Source organism: Anoplopoma fimbria, chromosome 20 (genome assembly GCF_027596085.1).
Source record: "Anoplopoma fimbria isolate UVic2021 breed Golden Eagle Sablefish chromosome 20, Afim_UVic_2022, whole genome shotgun sequence".
NCBI lineage: Eukaryota > Metazoa > Chordata > Actinopteri > Perciformes > Anoplopomatidae > Anoplopoma > Anoplopoma fimbria.
The window spans coordinates 27447753-27468175 of record NC_072468.1 but is presented as its reverse complement, the minus strand read 5'-3'; the positions used below and the strand labels follow the sequence as shown (position 1 = coordinate 27468175).

General features: G+C 41.0%; 1 protein-coding gene and 1 pseudogene across 1 annotated transcript; one reads left to right on the top strand and one right to left on the bottom strand.

Moving 5' to 3' along the window:
* LOC129110042 (thyroglobulin-like) overlaps positions 1-2262 on the bottom strand; it is a 25689-nt pseudogene extending 23427 nt beyond the window's left edge.
* A 12892-nt stretch (positions 2263-15154) lies between these two features.
* LOC129109028 (uncharacterized) lies at positions 15155-19999 on the top strand. Its single transcript, XM_054620945.1, has 6 exons — positions 15155-15253; positions 15501-15881; positions 16735-16989; positions 17249-17345; positions 17882-17927; positions 19554-19999. Exons 1-6 carry the CDS (start codon positions 15202-15204, stop codon positions 19578-19580), a joined length of 858 nt encoding a protein of 285 aa, XP_054476920.1. The 5' UTR covers positions 15155-15201; the 3' UTR covers positions 19581-19999.
* Positions 20000-20423: the final 424 nt, after the last annotated feature.

Sequence of the window (20423 nt, the reverse complement as noted above, 5' to 3'; positions counted from 1 at the left end):
GTGACTAGTAGTTCTCTTGAATACCTATGTTGAATACACTTCCTGTAAGTCGCTTTGGATAAAAGCGTCTGCTAAATGACTGTAATGTAATGTAATGTAATGTAATGTAATGTAATGTAATGACCATCTGTATCCGTTTCATTCTGCCTTCGACCAATCAGATGACAGTAACACCTATCCTACGGTTAATAAAACTTAACTCGTAGGGGAACAAATAAATGTGTATAATGATTGCCTACACGAGGACATCCTGTTCCACCTATCAGGATTCATTCGCTCACACTCCAATACTGTCAATCCAAACCTGTCCCTTCAAACAATGAACCAATCAGAGAACAGTTCCAGCTTGTCCTGAGACAAAAACTGGTGTACTCTGGTGATTTCTATGTTGGACTGTAAATGAATAAAACACGTCTTTCTGCATAAATGACTCCCCGCTTCATGTCCTGCTCGACCCAACCACCTCAGAAACGTATCGTCCTCTAATCGTTCGTAATTAAAACTCAAATCTCCACATCTAGGCTCATTCTTAGCTTGTTAGTTAGCTAGCCAACGAGACTGACGCTAACAAACCGACGTCTGTGGCTAGCTAATGTAATGTAATGTAATGTACAAAGTCAAACAAATAGAAGCTACTGGACGTTCTACTGCAGGCTACAGTGCGTGACAATGTTCCCAGCAGCCTTGAACGCACCATCTGCAAATGAAAGACAATCTATAACCTTCATTTCCTTAAATGAATAATAAACCATTTAATACATTTTAATCTGACTTTTTAATAAACAATACCTGGGCTTTGGGTATCGATCACAAATTTGTCAAAACTTAAACATGAATTAAGATTCCATTATAAAATATATAAAAATAGAACTGAACTGAATAGATGTCCGGATGTGACTGATATCTAATATATATATATATATATATATCATATCAATATGTGTGCATATCTGCCTACTTTATAAGGACGGCTGCTGTGTTTCCTCCTGCTGCAACAGAGAAAACAACTACCAGAAACAGAGACGTGTGATGGAGAGGAAGCTCAGGCGTCATGTCACACATCCTGTGTTCTCACGCCTGTTTATACGTAAATACTTTGACATGAACACCTGATGGAAGTTACTGCTACTACTCAATGACATCAACGCTGAACAAATAAAGACACAGAACTATTATGTACTCAGGCAGGCAATAAACTCTACTGCACTCCAGTGTCATCAACATGTCAGCCAATCAGGACTCAGATACCATTTAAGGTATTAAATGTGTCTTATGAGTTATACAGCCGGACTGAGGTCATGAATGAGATACAGTAGAATGTTTAGGTTAGATGTCAATGAAGAAGATGCATCAGTAATAGGGAAAAAGTATAAAAACTACATCTATGGATAATAAAAAAAGACTCAGCACACAAATCAATAAGATAAAGACGCTGTTTCATGTCGAGTAGATCTCGGTTTTTAATAATAATCTGTTTTTTTATTTACTCAACCTCACATGAACAGTCCTGCTGCACCTAATTAAGATTAATCAGCCCCAATAAATGCACTATTTCCTCCTGTCTGTTAAAACTACAGTGACCAGCTGTCTGAGTCCAAATGGTGCCTTTTTCTGGCGTTTCTCTTAAAGTCTCACCGCTCTAACCAGCGTTGTATTATATACTCACATCGCTTCTTTTTCCTTTTTGTCTATTTGGGCGACTGTCTATCTGTTTTATACATTTAGTTTTTCCACCATGAGCACCAAACAGAGGACATCTGCTTCATACTTCGTATAGATCTGACAGCCGTAACGTTAGAGGAAAAGAAAGACAAGGCGTACGGTGATAAAAGCTCATGATACTGTCTCTCTGACACATAAAGTTCAGGACAGAAGGACACCAACAAAACAAGCTTCTTTCTCCATTTTCTACAGTGACGTCACCAGAGCTTTTCTAAAAAGGTTCAAGGGAGAGCACACCTTTTTTCAATCTTTCCTCATGTGGAACATTTGAAAAAAAGACGCTGGGAGTCAAGACAGTGTCGAGGGACGAGCTGACATGTTGGTTTGAGTCTAAACATGAGAATTGCTTTGATTTAAAGAAATATCGGGGATAGACTTAGACTTTTAACTCAAGATAAAACACACGGCTGTGATATTAACAGTGGCGGACAGACAGACAGGTAGACAGTCACAGGTCCAGGTGTGCTTACCTGAAGCTTTGCCCTGCAGCAGCCCGAGGCAGCAGACCAGGATGAAGGTGATGTGGAGCAGCCGAGCCATCGTCTCCTTGGTGACGGACTGAGCATCTGCTGCGTCTTTATAAACCCACAGACCTGCTGAGTCACCGTGAGAAGGACCGACACACCGGCCTCCTCGTCTGTCCGTCTCGGCGGAACCAGGGGTCCTCGACCGCCACTCAGGAGGGCGACCGGCGGGCCGTGAAGCCCTCTGATTGGACGAGAGGATCTCTGAAACACAGGGTGAAAGGCAGTCGGTGTTCAGTGTGACGTATGAAGACACTGAAGGTCTCACATGAGGACAAGCTGTCCACACTGAAGGTCTCACATGAGGACAAGCTGTCCACACTGAAGGTCTCACATGAGACAAGCTGTCCACACTGAGGTCTCACATGAGGACAAGCTGTCCACACTGAAGGTCTCACATGAGGACAAGCTGTCCACACACACATGAGGACAAGCTGTCCACACTGAAGAGGTCTCACATGAGGACAAGCTGTCCACACTGAAGGTCTCACATGAGGACAAGCTGTCCACACTGAAGGTACTTTTGAGGTAAATAAAGAAACATTTTTCCACTCATATCACACAATTGTTTATATTTTGGTTTTCAGAGAAGAATCACACACACACACACACACACACACACACACACACACACACACACACACACACACACACACACACACACACACACACACACACACACACACACACACAACCCTGCATTGCTATACTTGTGAGGCCCCTTGTTGACATAATGCATTCCCTAGACCCTGACCTTCTAACCACCCTCGGTCCTGCACCTGATCCCTATGACTCCCTATGTGTATGAATGTAAACTATAGACTGTCTATGGTACAAACAATGAAAACAACGCTGCCGTATTTACGCCTAGATGATGTTATTTTGAGTGTTGAAGGAGCAGCTACAATGTTAGCATAGCCTAGCAACAATCAATCTGAACTGCATTCAGAAAACAAGCATTTAACATTTTTTTATCTTGTCGTCTTATGGACAGACAAGACAAAGCATGAAGTCAGACTTTTTACAAATCAATATTATTATGTAGTTATTTCAGCATCCTCATATCTGTTTATCGCACTGAAGTAACAGCTAAATCTTTTCATTTTGGGTTCATACAGCCGTAGTAAACGAGCCGACGTGTGGCTTGCTAGAAACAGTGAATACATCTCGGTGAAATTCACTGATCGCCACCGGATATTGTTATGAACCCAGACAAGAGGGCGTTTGGTATTTGGGTGTTCAACAAAAAAAACACATATTGCAATAGGCCTGGAGGTCACTGGCAGGAGCAGAAGGTTGTTTGAGGCTGAATAAACAAAACCTACAGTAGGTTCATACAACAAAACCAACAGTTAGGTTCATACAAAAACAAAACCAACAGTTAGGTTCATACAACAAAACCAACAGTTAGGTTTAGTTACAACAAAAACCAACAGTTAGGTTCATACAACAAAACCAACAGTTAGGTTTAGACAACAAAACCAACAGTTAGGTTTAGACAACAAAACCAACAGTTAGGTTTAGACAACAGAACAACAGTTAAACAACAGTTAGGTTTAGACAACTAAACAGTTAGGTTTAGACAACAGAACCAACAGTTAGGTTTAGACAACAGAACCAACAGACAACAAACCAACAGTTAGGTTTAGGCAACAAAACCAACAGTTAGGTTTTAACCAACTCTCTACTAGAACCAACACTCTCTAGTTCCCTACGTTAAAACACAACACTCTCTAGTTCCCTACGTTAAAACACACACTCTCTACACGTTAAAACACCAGCACTCTCTAGTTCCCTACGTTAAAACACCAGCACTCTCTAGTTCCCTACGTTAAAACACCAGCACTCTCTAGTTCCCTACGTTAAAACACAACACTCTAGCACGTTAAAACACCAGCACTCTCTAGTTCCCTACGTTAAAACACCAGCACTCTCTAGTTCCCTACGTTAAAACACCAGCACTCTCTAGTTCCCTACTTTGTAACATCAACATTCTCTCAACTATTTTTACATCCATCTTTATAGGACTTGTGTTCTCTGCAAGAAAGCAGAGAACTGAAAGACGCGACAGTGCAGGTGAGTCACTAACAAACATAATTTCTGTTATATTATTAGTATACTTTACATTTAATAATTAACCTTCATGTCTTTATGGAGTGTCTCTGAGCTTCAATCTCTTCCTGTTAAAATTTGCTGATGGAGAGCAACACATTTTTGAATATCAGTGACTCTGATAAAAGAAGGCTGCTAGTAAAAGGTGGGTCATTTAAGAAACAGAGTGAAAAAATACTACACAAATGAAAAAACTCATAACAGTAAATTAAGAAACAGGAAGCTGCTTCCTCCCAGAGGATGACGACACTGACTGGAACATTTACGTAATTCAAAGCTGATTAAAACCACAAAGTGATCATTTCCTCTCTTGAGTCATCGTTGTTCATTGTGCTCTTTAGAAACACATTTCATGAGAAATGAAAGCTCATCTCTCTCTCTATATAGGTCTCTCACGTACCTATATATGAAAAATGAAAATATATATAATTATATAAAAGTACTGCCACAAAATCTAAAGTAGACTGCACCATTTTCCTGTCTTTTGGCCTGAATCAGAGTTCGTGTGTCCCTTTGACACCTGAACCCCAAAAACCTGCCGGCGGGATGGAAAGCATGTTTTCTTTAAACAATCTCCAAAACTACACCGTTCATCAAAGAGAGAAGATGTAAAAGTCGCCATTATAATCAGAATTTCTTCTTTCCGACGGGCCATGAACACATCATGAGTGATGAACACAGAGAAAGCAACCGAACCAAAGCTTACATTTTTCATATTTTATCAAAAACATTTTATTCTCATTTAAAATTTCGGCCCAAATAAACCGTTTGAAGTAACCAGATTCTGTAAAAATTCTGAGCTCCTCAGCGCAACTAGGAAGCCATGATTGATTCATCTGAGACTAACAGTCATGTGATTTATGTCATAATAACTGTGTTATTCTGCACTAAAGACATGTTTGAGTTCTCTCCTTCTAGTCATGATGGTTCTGTTTCCATAGAGGAGCAGGACTTTTATATTACAGTATTAAAACATACTTTTTTACACATTTGTATGACATATCTTATATCCTTTACACATCAACAACATGAATAAAACATAATACTTCTCTGTAATCTTATGAAAATGAATTTATTTCAGTGTTAGCTTGCTTGTTTCAGTTGACTGCTGCTCACCAGACACAGTGAAGAAAACTCAGTATTTAAGAAAGTATCAGTTAGAAAGTTTTCTTTCTAACATTTGGTGGTCTTGTTTAGTCTCTGGTGATAGAAAATGTAATATGTTTGTGTTTTGGACTGTTGATTGGAAATTGATAAAACAAGACATCTGAACAAGACTTCTTACATATTAATGGACTACATGATTAATAGAGAAAATTACTGTTTGGTGCAGATCATTCTGACAGGAACGAGAATAAGTTTAATAGTTGTAGTCAAATAACGAACCACATCATTAACTCACCCGTTTGTTGAAGCCCAATGTTCCACCAGGGGCGGCTCAAAGATTTCTGGTTTAGATGTTATGAGATAATAAACTGATCTGAGTAAATATTTGTTGTCAGCTTTGTGCTCCAGTCAGTTTTTGATACTTTGAGATTTCATCAGTTCAGTATTTCACCTTAATAATTCAACATTTACAGCCCAGACTTCAGTTAAATTTACTATTTTATATTCATGGTCCTCATGGGATGAATTGGAATGAATTTGCTGAGTGCTTAGCGCCACCATCAGGCCAAAACCTCCACTATGTTTTTACAAGAAATATCAAAATCCAATGGAAATTAATGAGATATGACTCAAACAATGTACTGGATTGCCATTTTTCTTATAAACTACCATGAAACAGTGATGAATTATGGGATTTGCTGAATGAAATTAGCATTTTTAGATTCTGAAAGTGTCTGGAAGAGATGCAGTAAAACAACAGAAAATCATCTTTCATCTTAGTTTCTACCGCAACAAAACCAACAGTTAGGTTTAGGCAACTAAACCAACAGTTAGGTTTAGGCAACAAAACCAACAGTTAGGTTTAGACAACTAAACCAACAGTTAGGTTTAGACAACAAAACCAACAGTTAGGTTTAGACAACAAAACCAACAATTAGGTTTAGACAACAAAACCAACAGTTAGGTTTAGACAACTAAACCAACAGTTAGGTTTAGGCAACAAAACCAACAGTTAGGTTTAGACAATAAAACCAACAGTTAGGTTTAGACAACAAAACCAACAGTTAGGTTTAGACAACTAAACCAACAGTTAGGTTTAGGCAACAAAATCAACAGTTAGGTTTAGACAACTAAACCAACAGTTAGGTTTAGACAACAAAACCAACAGTTAGGTTTAGACAACAAAACCAACAGTTAGGTTTAGACAACTAAACCAACAGTTAGGTTTAGGCAACAAAACCAACAGTTAGATTTAGACAACAAAACCAACAGTTAGGTTTATGCAACAAAACCAACAGTTAGGTTTAGACAATAAAACCAACAGTTAGGTTTATGCAACAAAACCAACAGTTAGGTTTAGACAACAAAACCAACAGTTAGGTTTAGACAACAAAACCAACAGTTAGGTTTAGACAACTAAACCAACAGTTAGGTTTAGGCAACAAAACCAACAGTTAGGTTTAGACAACAAAACCAACAGTTAGGTTTAGACAACAAAACCAACAGTTAGGTTTAGACAACAAAACCAACAGTTAGGTTTAGACAATAAAACCAACAGTTAGGTTTAGGCAACAAAACCAACAGTTAGGTTTAGACAACAAAACCAACAGTTAGGTTTAGACAACAAAACCAACAGTTAGGTTTAGGCAACAAAACCAACAGTTAGGTTTAGACAATAAAACCAACAGTTAGGTTTATGCAACAAAACCAACAGTTAGGTTTAGACAATAAAACCAACAGTTAGGTTTAGACAACAAAACCAACAGTTAGGTTTAGACAATAAAACCAACAGTTAGGTTTAGACAACAAAACCAACAGTTAGGTTTAGACAACAAAACCAACAGTTAGGTTTAGACAACAAAACCAACAGTTAGGTTTAGGCAACAAAACCAACAGTTAGGTTTAGACAATAAAACCAACAGTTAGGTTTAAACAACAAAACCAACAGTTAGGTTTAGGCAACAAAACCAACAGTTAGGTTTAGACAACAAAACCAACAGTTAGGTTTAGACAACAAAACCAACAGTTAGGTTTAGGCAACAAAACCAACAGTTAGGTTTAGACAATAAAACCAACAGTTAGGTTTAGACAACAAAACCAACAGTTAGGTTTAGACAACAAAACCAACAGTTAGGTTTAGGCAACAAAACCAACAGTTAGGTTTAGACAACAAAACCAACAGTTAGGTTTAGACAACAAAACCAACAGTTAGGTTTAGGCAACAAAACCAACAGTTAGGTTTAGACAATAAAACCAACAGTTAGGTTTAGACAACAAAACCAACAGTTAGGTTTAGACAACAAAACCAACAGTTAGGTTTAGGCAACAAAACCAACAGTTAGGTTTAGACAATAAAACCAACAGTTAGGTTTAGGCAACAAAACCAACAGTTAGGTTTAGACAATAAAACCAACAGTTAGGTTTAGGCAACAAAACCGTTTATGGTTTCAAACTTTGAAATTCTATTAAAAAATATATATATTTTCTAGTATTATTTCAAAATTTTACATCAATAACAATTAATTTACAGTTTTTCATTATTATTATTATGAGGCAAAGACCCACTCCATTGCAAAAAATGCAAATACTTTCAATTTAGGAACATCATTACAATTTCAAGCTAAAAGGAACCGTGTGTACAAAATGTTTGTCTGATTTTATAATACATTCATTGATAAATAATGATAATTTTGAAGAAAATTGAAAAAAATATCTTCCCCCAGTTAGATACTCTGGATCGTGCTTCACACTCTACATCTTCGGGTTGAACCTGCAGGTCTCTGGTTCTGGTTGAAACACAAAAGTTGTCCAACTGTGATTGAAGCAAAAATACATCCTGTTTTTCTCAGAAAAACCCAGAGGAAACCTCGGTGTGCCTTCATTGGAGGTAAATGTATTCAGGGAAGTTTGTTTTAAAAGCAGACAGAGACACAGAAGACGTGTCATCAAACAGGGACGACTGAGCCATGACGATGCAGGATGACCGGAGGACGAAGCTCAGAGGATTCAAGTTTAAAACTTTTATCATATCCTACAAGTCCTTCCAAAATAACTCAACAGAAATATGTCAACAGCTGAATATGGAGTCGGTGACGTTCTCAAGCATATTGTAGCATATTTTAAACTACCTTGAAAATAAAATATTGCACCACCTCCTTACGGAGGAAAATAACAAAAATAAATTAAATAATTTGGTAACAAATTATTCAGTCTCAATATCTCAGGTGTAGGTACCAAGTTAATTGATCTATAGTTCCCACTTTGAAATAATATGACAGACAACGACTTGGCGATAAATGGGTAATTTATTTCTAATACGATTAAATGAATTGATAACAAGATTAATAATTAGACAAGAATATAAATGATGAATGAATTAGTTTCAAATAACACAGGCAAATTATTTCAGATAGTGAAGGGAAGATTGTGATTTCCTTCATAATCCTAACCGATAAATCTAAATTATAATCATTCAGAATCGCCACCTTATCGTGGTGGAGGGGTCTGTGTGCCCCAGTGATCCTGAGAGCTGTGTTGTCGGGGGCAATAGCTCCTGGTAGGGTCTCCCAAGGCAAAGTGGTCTCGGGGGAGGGGTCAGACTAAGAGCGATTCACCAAACCTCAATGAATCGGACGATACAAGGTTGTGGCACCTCGCCCGGAATAGGGAAACCGGGGCACCCTCCTGGAGCCAGACCTGGTAGGGGAGCTCGCCGGCGAGCTTCTGGTGGCCGGGCCTTGGCACATGGGGCCTGGCTGGGCCCAGCCCGAAAAAGCTACATCATGCCGCCACCCTGTGGGCCCACCACCCGCAGGGATAGGCATTGGGGTCGGGTGCAATGTGAGCTGGGCGGCAGGCTGGGGCGGAAACCTGGGCGTGCTGACCACCGGCATCACAGACTAGCTCTAGGGAGGTGGAATGTTACCTCTTTGGCGGGGAAGGAACCGGAGCTGGTGCGGGAGGTGGAACGCTACCAGCTAGATATAGTTGGGCTCACCTCCACGCATAGCACCGGTTCTGGAACCAAACTCCTGGAGAGGGGCTGGACTTTTTCCTTTTCCGGAGTTGCCCAGGGTGAGAGGCACTGGGCGGGTGTGGGGATACTCACAAGCTGTTCTGGAGTTCTCCCCGGAGAACGAGAGGGTCGCCTCTCTGCGACTGGGAATCGCAGGAGGAAAGTCTCTGACTGTTGTTTGTGCCTATGCACCAAACGGCAGTTCGGAGTACGCGGCCTTCTTGGAGTCCTTGGGTGGTGTTCTGGAAAGGGCGCCGACTGGGGACTCCATAGTTCTTCTGGGAGACTTCAACGCTCACGTGGGTAACGATGGAGAAACCTGGAGGGGTGTGATTGGGAGGAACGGCCTGCCCGATCTGAACCCGAGTGGTGCTTTGTTGTTGGACTTCTGTGCTAGTCATGGACTGTCCATAACAAACACCATGTTTGAGCATAGGGAGGTTCATAAGTGTACTTGGTACCAGAACACCCTAGGCCAAAGGTCTACGATCGACTTTGTAGTTGTGTCATCAGACCTGCGGCCGTATGTCTTGGACACTCGGGTGAAGAGAGGAGCAGAGCTGTCAACTGATCACCACCTGGTGGTGAGTTGGATCAGGTGGCGGGGGAGGCTGCCGGACAGACCCGGTAAACCCAAACGTGTAGTGAGGGTGAACTGGGAACGTCTGGCTGAGGATCCTGTCCGCAAGGTCTTCAACTCCCACCTCCGGAACAATTTCTCGTGCATCCCAGGGGAGGCTGGGGACATGGAATCCGAGTGGGCCATGTTCAGATCCTCCATTGTGGAAGCTGCTGCTAGGAGTTGTGGTCGGAAGGCGATCGGTGCCTGTCGTGGCGGCAATCCAAGAACCCGCTGGTGGACACCAGCGGTGAAGGAGGCCGTCAAGCTGAAGAAGGAGGCCTTTCGGGCTTGGTTGGCCGAGGGGTCTCCTGAATCAGCAGGCAGGTACCGGTTGGCCAGAAGGGCTGCAGCTGCGGCGGTTGCTGAGGCAAAACCCGGGTGTGGGAGGAGTTCGGCGAGGCCATGGAGAAGGACTTTCGAATGGCCTCAAGGAAGTTCTGGCAAACCGTGAGACGACTCAGAAAGGGGAAACAGGGCTTTTCTCAGGCTGTGCTCAGCAGGGGGGGAGAACTGCAGACCCGGACTGGGGATATTGTCGAGTGGTGGAAAGAACACTGGAATTGTCCTCTTGCAGAGTCTGAAGACTCAGGGGAAGTGGTTGACACGTCTCTTCACTGTCGCGTGGACAGTCGGGTACGTCTCTTCAGTGCCTGTGGAGTGCCTGTGGCAGACCGGGGTGGTGGTTCCCATTTTCAAAAGGGGGACCGGAGAGTGTGCTCCAATTATAGGGGTATCACACTGCTCAGCCTCCCGGGAAAGTTTACTCCAGGGTGCTGGAAAGGAGGCTCCGTCCGATTGTCGAACCTCAGATTCAAGAGGAGCAATGCGGATTCCGTCCTGGACGTGGAACAGCGGACCAACTCTTTACCCTTGCAGGTCTGTTGGAGGGTGCATGGGAGTTTGCTCATCTAGTCTACATGTGTTTTGTGGACTTGGAGAAGGCCTTCGACCGTGTCCCTCGGGGAGTCCTGTGGGGGGTACTGCGGGAATATGGGGTACCTGGTTCGTTACTACGAGCCATTCGGTCCTTGTATGACCAAAGTGAGAGCTGTGTCTGGATACTCGGCACAAAGTCGAGCTTGTTCCCAGTGCGTGTTGGCCTCCGCCAGGGCTGCCCATTGTCACCAATCCTGTTTGTGATTTTCATGGACAGGATTTCAAGGCGCAGCCGGGGGAGGAGAGTTTCCGGTTTGGGGACCTCAGAATCGCATCCCTGCTTTTTGCAGATGATGTGGTTCTGTTGGCTTCTTCAGAACGTGACCTTCAGCACGCACTGGGGCGGTTCACAGCCGAGTGTGAAGCGGTCGGGATGAGAGTCAGTACCTCCAAGTCTGATGCCATGGTTCTCTTCCGGAAAACGGTGGATTGCACCCTCTGGGTTGGGAGTGAGTCACTGCCCCAAGCGAGGGAGTTCAAGTATCTTGGGATCTTATTCACGAGTGAGGGTAAAATGGAGCGGGAGATGGACAGGCGGTTCGGTGCAGCGTCAGCAGTGATGCGGGCGTTGTACCGGACCGTTTTGGTGAAGAAGGAGCTGAGCCGTAAGGCAAAGCTCTCGATTTACCAGTCCATCTACGTTCCAACCCTCACCTATGGTCATGAGCTTTAGGTAGTGACCGAAAGAATGAGATCACGAATACAAGCGGCCGAAATAAGCTTCCTTCGTTGGGTGGCTGGGCTCAGCCTTAGAGATAGGGTGAGGAGCTCAGACATCCGGAGGGAGCTCGGAGTAGAGCCGCTGCTCCTTCGCGTCGAAAGGGGCCAGCTGAGGTGGCTCGGGCATCTGATCAGGATGCCTCCTGGACGCCTCCCTTTAGAGGTTTTCCAGGCACGTCCAACTGGTAAGAGGCCCCGGGTAGACCCAGAACACGCTGGAGAGATTATATATCTCGTCTGGCCTGGGAACGCCTTGGGGTTCCCCAGGAGGAGCTGGAAAGTGTTGCTGGGGAGAAGGACGTCTGGAGGAGCCTCCTTAGCTTGCTGCCCCCGCGACCCGGCCCCGGATAAGCGGAAGGAGATGGATGGATGGATGGATGGATGGATGAATAATCATTCAGAGCGTTATCCGACACCAACTCTTGCTCACGTTATAAGATGTCAGTTTCGTACTTTGTGCAGCGCTGTCCAGATGATTTTGCAGTGGGTTCAGCGGTTGTTTCTGCTCCGACGGAGTCAATTCACCACTCTCCAGGGGTGTTGTGCTTCGTTGAGAGGTGATGAATCCCGGTTGAAGGAGTGAAGAAACAGTGGTTCTCAGCTGTCCTCGGAGGTCCACCAAACGGACCCGCAAAAGTCTCTGAATCACACACACTGCTGTTACAAAGTGAACTAGAAAGCGGCTCACGGTTTTACCGTGCACTTCAGGTCTTGGTCTGCGGCAGCAGGTTCTGGATCTGACACGGAGTTTGGGCCGGACACTCTGAATAATATGATAACTAAAACTACTTGTTGTGATATACTTACACTAATCTCGTTTGGCTTAACGACAATAATTAAAGTTGATATCTCACGAGGTTAACGGACGTACACTAAAACAAAATAAGGCTTGCTTAAAAGGACTAACTATAATGAAGGAGAGGTACTGCAGGTCCTTCCTTCCTGCTGCTGTCAGGCTGCACAACCAGCTCTGCTCCCAGCAGACCACATGACACATGACAATAAAAACATGACAATAAAAACCTGTGCAATACATTACACTGTGCAATAATAGTTAAAATATTTTTTTCTGTCTGTAAATATAATATTTCAGTTATTGTTGTTTTTCTACTGTTTCTTATTGCTTATTTATAATACTTGTTTTTTTTTTATTTTCATTTTTTATTTTATCTTGTCTTCTTCTACTATGTCTCTTGTGTGCACTTTACCCTCTGCTGCTGTAAGCCTGCAAATGTACCCGCTGCGGGACTAATAAAGGATTATCTTATCTTATCTTATCTTATCTTATCTCTTATAAGATGCTCAAAAGTAGTTAGGAAGAAAGAGCATTAGACAATAACTGCGAGTCTCAAATAAAATAACGGGAGCGTGTATGAAACTCTATAAAACCAAACAAGACGCACAACCAACACAAAACGAAGAAGGAAAAACAAGAGGGCGACAAAAAAAAGACTCACGAGTTTTATCCACACAGGATAGGTGTCAAATGGCGGGGTGCGGTCGTGATTTACGACACCTCTCCACAACTATTCCAAGTTTCTTTGTCTCTTAATGTTGGCGTGCTCTTGCTTAGTAAATTAACTAATCCAACATCTTAAACAAATAAGTAACATACTTTCCCCCACTATGGATCACGAATATAAACCTTACACACGTATCAACTTGTATGTAAACAAAAATTTAATTTTAGTTACACATAGTTAGTACACAGGATTAAACAAAGATAACATGGAGACAGAAATGTGCATCGGTCATGTGACTTACTAGCGTGTAAACATTTTATAACTTTTGCTAATATTTCTTCTCTACCTGTTCCACAAAACATTCCGGTCTTTAAGAAAAATATGTCTTATCGCCAATGGTCGCTGGATGGCACTGTGGTCACACGGTGTGTCAGGTCTTCAAAGGGCATGAAACATATTTAGCTCTGTTCTCCTCTCACAGATTCAGGACAAAGACCTCCCTTCCTGGAGTCACCCGTGGAATAACTTGAGTGGGGTTATTGAATACTCTAAAGACTTATACAATGTTATTCCGAGCTACAGAGAATAATTGTAAGACAACTATTGTTAGTTCCTGTTCTTATGACTTAAGTAATTTATGACTTGCTCTGTGAAGTCACGCTTGACCTGTTCCCAGATAAGAGAGGTTCCCTTCCCGGTGCTTACTACGTATCTTACCTTGAGATCTTCCTCTCAGGTTGTGGACTGTCATAATTGTCACCTTCCTTGCTTAAGGTGCAGAGGTACCATCTGGTACAATGGGGGCGTCTCTGATGAAGTGTATTTGAAAACTCCCCTGTAGAGATGATACACCAGAGTGGGGGGGTATTGTAATGTCTCTGCGTCACCTACTGCCGGTAGAGGGATGATTCTCAAGCGTTACATCCACCAAGCCGCCCGAACCTCGCTACAGTGCCGACGGTAAATGTCAAATATTTCAACGTTTGGGTTAAAATAACTTTAGGAGTGCATTACCTAAGCACGTAAGTAACGTGACAAATAAGTCAACGTTTGGGTTAAATTAACTTTAGGAGTGCATTACCTAAGCACGTAAGTAACGTGACAAATAAGTCAACGTTTGGGTTAAAGTAACTACAGAAGTGGCGTTACTTGAAACTCCCAATTAATTCACTGAAACTTGATAAAGACAAGAACGCTCTCAAGTTGTTTTCTTTACTTTCTTTACCTGCTGTTATAGTTCATTTATTTTTGTGATTTTATTTTATTTCTGTTTTTTAAATTTTTCTATTTGTTATTGTATTTGTTTTCTCAATAAAGGAAAATTAAAAACCTCTGCAGTGTAATGAGTGTGTGATTCCACTAGAGGGCAGTGTGACAGCAGAACACAGAGGACACAAAAAATACCAAAACATTTGTAACAGACTGGAACTTCCCACACCAACTATGAACACAAATGGAAAGTGTTTATTCTGCAAACCAGTATCCTATTTGTAAACTTCAATCTCTAAGTGATTTAAATTGTTAAAGCTCTTTTCCCAGGTGCATTCTGGGTGCAGGTGATTGATAATTGAGTGCAGTATTTCAGTGGCAGTGTTCAGCAAACAACACACAGGCTTTTAGTTTGAAAAGATGAGTGTAATGGAGATAACTGTGTGGAGTTTTTGGTGCCCACACAATAAACATGAGGGTTCTTATCACAAAAATAAATATATATCAGCTTCCACTTCATTAATCTTTGTTGTAGCTCCCTAAAGATGAATCCAAATAGTTTTTTGACAAGATATCTTTCTTATGGAGGATCTTCCTGGTGTTTAATATCTACCGACATTCACAGGAAAACGAGCTGCACCGTTGACGTCTGATGTACGGGACAAGTTTAGACACTTTGTGGTTACTATGTCACTTCCTCCAAACACAGTCAGAGTCTTTTCTCCACAGTTTAAGCAGAACAAGTTGAATCAACGAGTTCAAAACGTTAAGATGGCAGTTTGGGACCCAAAGATTTCCTGGTGCTTCATGTTACTGCTGGCTGGTAAGACATGGACTTTATATGTTACGTTTATATCTTACTCAAGCTTTTGTCACAGTTTCAGTTTTTAACATCAAACTGATGAAAGTTGCAGCTCTGAAACGGCACTTTTATTATATTCTCTCTTTTTGTTTTCTGTTTTAGTACATGAGGTCCATTTTAATTAAGTTTTCATACCAAAGCACTCGTCCTAAATCAAGGTCCTTTTATTCCTAAACTCAGCTGACATCACTGTGTTGTGTTTTTACAGATGCTGTGAGTGATAGAGTGAACTATCCAGGTCCAGTTTGTGCTGTGAAGGGATCCACTGTCACCATCCCCTGCACCTTCACACCTCTGAAGTCTGTCTCTGAGGGTGGAAGAGAGGTTTCAGTCCAGATCATCAGAGTCGTCTGGTGCCAGAACCATCTACTTTGTCAGGGCATCACTCCGACCGTGTACGCCAGCGACTTAAAATACAACCACATCAACAACCCTCGTTACAGATACCTGGGAGACAAGAAGGGAGACTGTTCTTTACAGATCACAGATGTACAGGAGGAAGACGATGCAACTCTTCGCTTCAGAATGGAAGCTAATACCAGGTCAGCAGATTTTACTGGCCAAGCAGGAGTGAAAGTCACCATGACTGGTAAGAACATCATATGATAATGCTATAAAAAATAATAAAGACAATAATATTAATAATCTTTTATAGTTTTTAGAGCCAGGCTCTTTTTTGCAGGATGACCTGTTCATATTCACACAGTTACAAACAGTCACATCTAAAAGCTGCTCAAACACACGATGTACTGCAGCTAGGGACGGGTACCGTTAGGATTCATCTACAGCAGTACTCTTATTGATTCTGCTTATCGGTTCTTTTTGATTATATTGTGAGAAAAAAAAATGAATTAAACATTTCTTTATTATTCTTGTTTGTAAACAAATAGTTTCTCTTAAGCGTTTAAAGTCGCCTCAGAGGTCGTAAAGAGCAAAAGGTTGAAGCGTTGCTGATTCACCTTCTCCACCAGAACAGTTCAAATCTGCTTTACAATAAAAATAACCAACAAACATAAAAAAAGATTATTAAACGGCTAACAGGAGGAGAGCTAGTAACGTTAGCAGCACGGCTAACGGCTAACAGGAGGAGAGCTAGTAACGTTAGCAGCACGGCTAACGGCTAACAGGAGGAGAGCTAGTAACGTTAGCAGCACGGCTAACGGCTAACAGGAGGCAAAGACTCCGCAAAGACTCCGCCGCGACCTGGTCCAGGATTTAAGGCTGTATCAGAAATATTTCTGAAACATGGAACTCTATTGATTATAAATATTGTTCCAGTTTAATCTTCTGTCCATCAACGAATAGTTTCAGCTCTACAAATAAGCAAATTTAAGATGTCGGTAACTTGACTTCAAAATCACAGCATTCTTTATAAACCATGTTCTGAGTAAAAGATATTCATGATGAATAATGAAAATTCTTTTTACATTACATTTTTTCAGATGGAACTCAAATGAAAATAAAGAAAGCCACAGACAGACCAGAAGCAGTCACACTGAACTGCACCTCAGGGTGCTCCTTCCACCAACTGGAGGTCACCTGGTTGAGAAATGGCCACGCCCTCAAACACACTGGCCCCTCCCTCTATCTCGGCACTCCGACTGCACAGGATTCTGGGAACTACACCTGTGGTTTGAAGAACAACAACCGCACTCTCTCCAAGCCGTTTAGTCTGTATGTGGAGGCTGAAGAGGAAGGTTTGTTTCTCTGAGCTGGAAATAGTTATTTATACTAAAACAGATTTTTATGTCCACAGGTCTCTTGTAGCTTTAACTTTCTATCAAAGAACCAAATACTTGTGTCATAAAACACCTTCACAACTTAATGTCACCAGGGCAACGGCCATCTGCTGGTAAACCATAACACCAGAATTCAGAGGACTGTAGAAAATGACAGTATCATCTTGATGTTAATCGTCTAACATCCAATAGTTAACTTCACATTTCTGTTTCACAGAAATCAAGAGTGTTGACACAATGCTGGCTGTCCGACTGATCATCTTCACTCTGCACTCTGTGCTCATCATCACCGTGACATCCATCATCATCAAAAGGTAACTTTCACCAACGATTAACACATTTTACCTACATTAAACACCGGCAATACAAGTTAAAACACAACACTCTCTAGTTCCCTACGTTAAAACACAACACTCTCTAGTTCCCTACGTTAAAACACAACACTCTCTAGTTCCCTACGTTAAAACACGAGCACTCTCTCGTTCCCTACGTTAAAACACAACACTCTCTAGTTCCCTACGTTAAAACACAACACTCTCTAGTTCCCTACGTTAAAACACAACACTCTCTAGTTCCCTAAAACACAACACTCTCGTTAAAACACAACACTCTCTAGTTCCCTACGTTAAAACACAACACTCTCTAGTTCCCTACGTTAAAACACCGGAGTTCCCATCGACACACTAGAAGCTTGTAACACACCGGAGTTCCCATCGCTAGAAGCTGTCAATCAAACACAGCCAGCTGAAATGAAAGGAAACTTTTCTGATATTTCCCAAATAATTATTTTCTTCCTTTCAATTATAAAAAATCATTGTATTTTACTCTGCAACTATTTTTGTCTTTAAAGGACTTGTGTTTGCAAGCGCAGAGAACTGAAAGACGTGACAGTGCAGGTGAGTCACTGAGAAACATCATTTCTGTTATATTATTAATATACTTTACATTTAATATTTAACCTTCATGTTTCTTTCACCTCTTTATCTGAAAACAAATGTTTGAATATCAGTGACTCTGAAAGAAGGCAGCTAGTAAAAGGTGGGTCATTTAAGAAACAACAGCTGCCCTAGAGTGAAGAAATACTTCACAAATGGACAAACTCTTAAGAGTAAATGAAGTTGCACAGAAACAGGAACGTTTTTCACATCTGATGAAAACAAAACCAAAATTTCCTCTTTCCTGTTATCGTTGATCTGTCTGCGTTTTTCGAAACACATCTTGTGAAACAACTTCCCCTCTGCTTCTCTACAGTATCTGTTTACATTTGAAAATAAAGAAATATGTAAATATATATTTCAACCCTCAAAAGCCACCTTTTTAACAAAAGTAGACTTTTGTTGTAATTTCCTCGACCACTCCTCTCGCTGGCAGTGAAACTCCATCTTACTGCTAAAGCAGCTAATTGGTGAAATAAAACCCGTTCATTCATCCATTCATTTTCCGTAACCTGCTTATCCAGTTAAGGGTCGCAGGAGCTGGAGCCGATCCCAGCTGTCAATGGGTGAAGGCAGGGTTTTTATTTGCCAGGCCTGGGAGAGAAGAAAGAATGTTTTGCTTAAGATGGAGCGGTGAAGCAACATGTCATCTTGTAATCAGATGTGACCTGATGAGATGTGGATCCACTGCAGCTGTACTGCTGCTGTCTTGTAAACCCATGAGGGGCACGTTTTTGTGCATGACAAAAATCTATCTAAAAAATCTAATCTATCTATCTATCTATCTATCTATCTATCTATACCAAATATATATATATATATATACATCTATTTAAACAGAATAGAAAGTAAGGGTAGAGGGTGATTCTTATGACCTTTCTTCTAGCGCCACCCTCAGGACAAACTTTAGATTTCTATCTCCACTACTGGTGAAACAAAAAAACATTTTATTCTACATGTCCCATTTAAAATCTCGCTCAGAATAAACCGTTTGCTTTAACCAGATTCTGTAAAAAACATTAAATTCTGAGCTCCTCAGTGAAACTATGAAGTCATGATTGATTCATCTGAGACCAACAGTCATGTGACCAAAAATCTGTGAAACTTTGACTGAACTGCTGCTGAACACAGAGCAGAGAGGAGAGGAGAGGCTGGAAGTAGAGGATGTAAAAAAGTAAATAGTTTATCATATTTATAACATGCAGAGCTCCATTCCAACATTGGTAACACTTGTGGACACTTGGGAAAATTTTAAATGAATAGTACACATTGGTCATTTTTGTAAAATAAATGATCAAAAAACTTGTGTTTTTGTAATGATTTATGTCATAATAACTGTGTTATTCTGCACTAAAGACATGTTTGAGTTCTCTCCTTCTAGTCAGGATGGTTCTGTTTCCATAGAGGAGCAGGACTTTTATATTACAGTATTAAAACAAGACCACAGAGAGTCAAATGTTCCAGGAGCATAAAACGCCCTGAAGGCTTGGTATTCAGAGGGTTAACGGTGTTTCTACAGTCTGACTGCTGGTCTTCATCAGCTGCTTGTCTTTTTCTGGACTGTCTGAACTCTGCTTTCTGTTTCAGCCTCCAGACTTCATGGAGGAGCTGTGACGTCCAGAGGAAACAGGGCCGGACTGTCTGATATTAATATCTGTAACATATCTGCCCTCATATTGATTAGTGGTCGTTTAATCCAGCAGGAATCTCTCTGTAGTTAAAGTGATTTACAGGACGTTGAACATAGATTGAGTCTGTATGTATGTGTATGCAGCTAGAGTCAGAATAATGTATTTAACAGTCATAAATGCTTTTTTTGCTTCCGTTGATAGTTTTAGTTCTTTAAGATGTTTATAATATTATAATAATATCTGATGAAATGGTGCAGCCATCAAAACATGGAGTCTTAGGTTTGAATATCGAAATTAAGTATCTTTAAAGTTTTCCAACATGTAAAGATACTTTCTTACGCCTTTGTATGACATATCTTATATCCTTTACACATCAACAACATGAATAAAACATAATACTTCTCTGTAATCTTATGAAAATGATTTTATTCCAGTGTTAGCTTGCTTGTTTTAAATTTAAGAAAGTATCAGTAAGAAAATGTTTGTTCTAACATTTGGTGGTTTTGATTAGTCTCTGGTGATAGAAAATTAAATATGTTTTTTGTTTTGAACTAAACCAGACACCTGAAGACGTCACCTCGGGCTCTGGAAAACTTTGTCACTATTTTCTTACATATTAATGGACTACATGATTAATCGAGAAAATACAAGCAGATCATTCGATAACGAGAATAAGCAATAGTTGTAGTCAAATAACGAACCACATAATTAACTCACCCAACCAGACGCCTAAGGCCTTTGTTTTAAAATAAACATGTTATTGATTTAAGATTTACAAAATAAGTATAGATTATATTTTCATAAATCTTTAATCACAGATGTGTTC

Excerpts from the sequence above, each read along its gene's own strand:
- LOC129109028 (XM_054620945.1), top strand. The coding sequence starts at position 15,202 with ATGGCAGTTTGGGACCCAAAGATTTCCTGGTGCTTCATGTTACTGCTG. Across the intron at positions 15,882-16,734 it reads AGTGAAAGTCACCATGACTG|ATGGAACTCAAATGAAAATA; the intron begins GTAAGAACATCA and ends ACATTTTTTCAG. Across the intron at positions 16,990-17,248 it reads TGTGGAGGCTGAAGAGGAAG|AAATCAAGAGTGTTGACACA; the intron begins GTTTGTTTCTCT and ends TCTGTTTCACAG.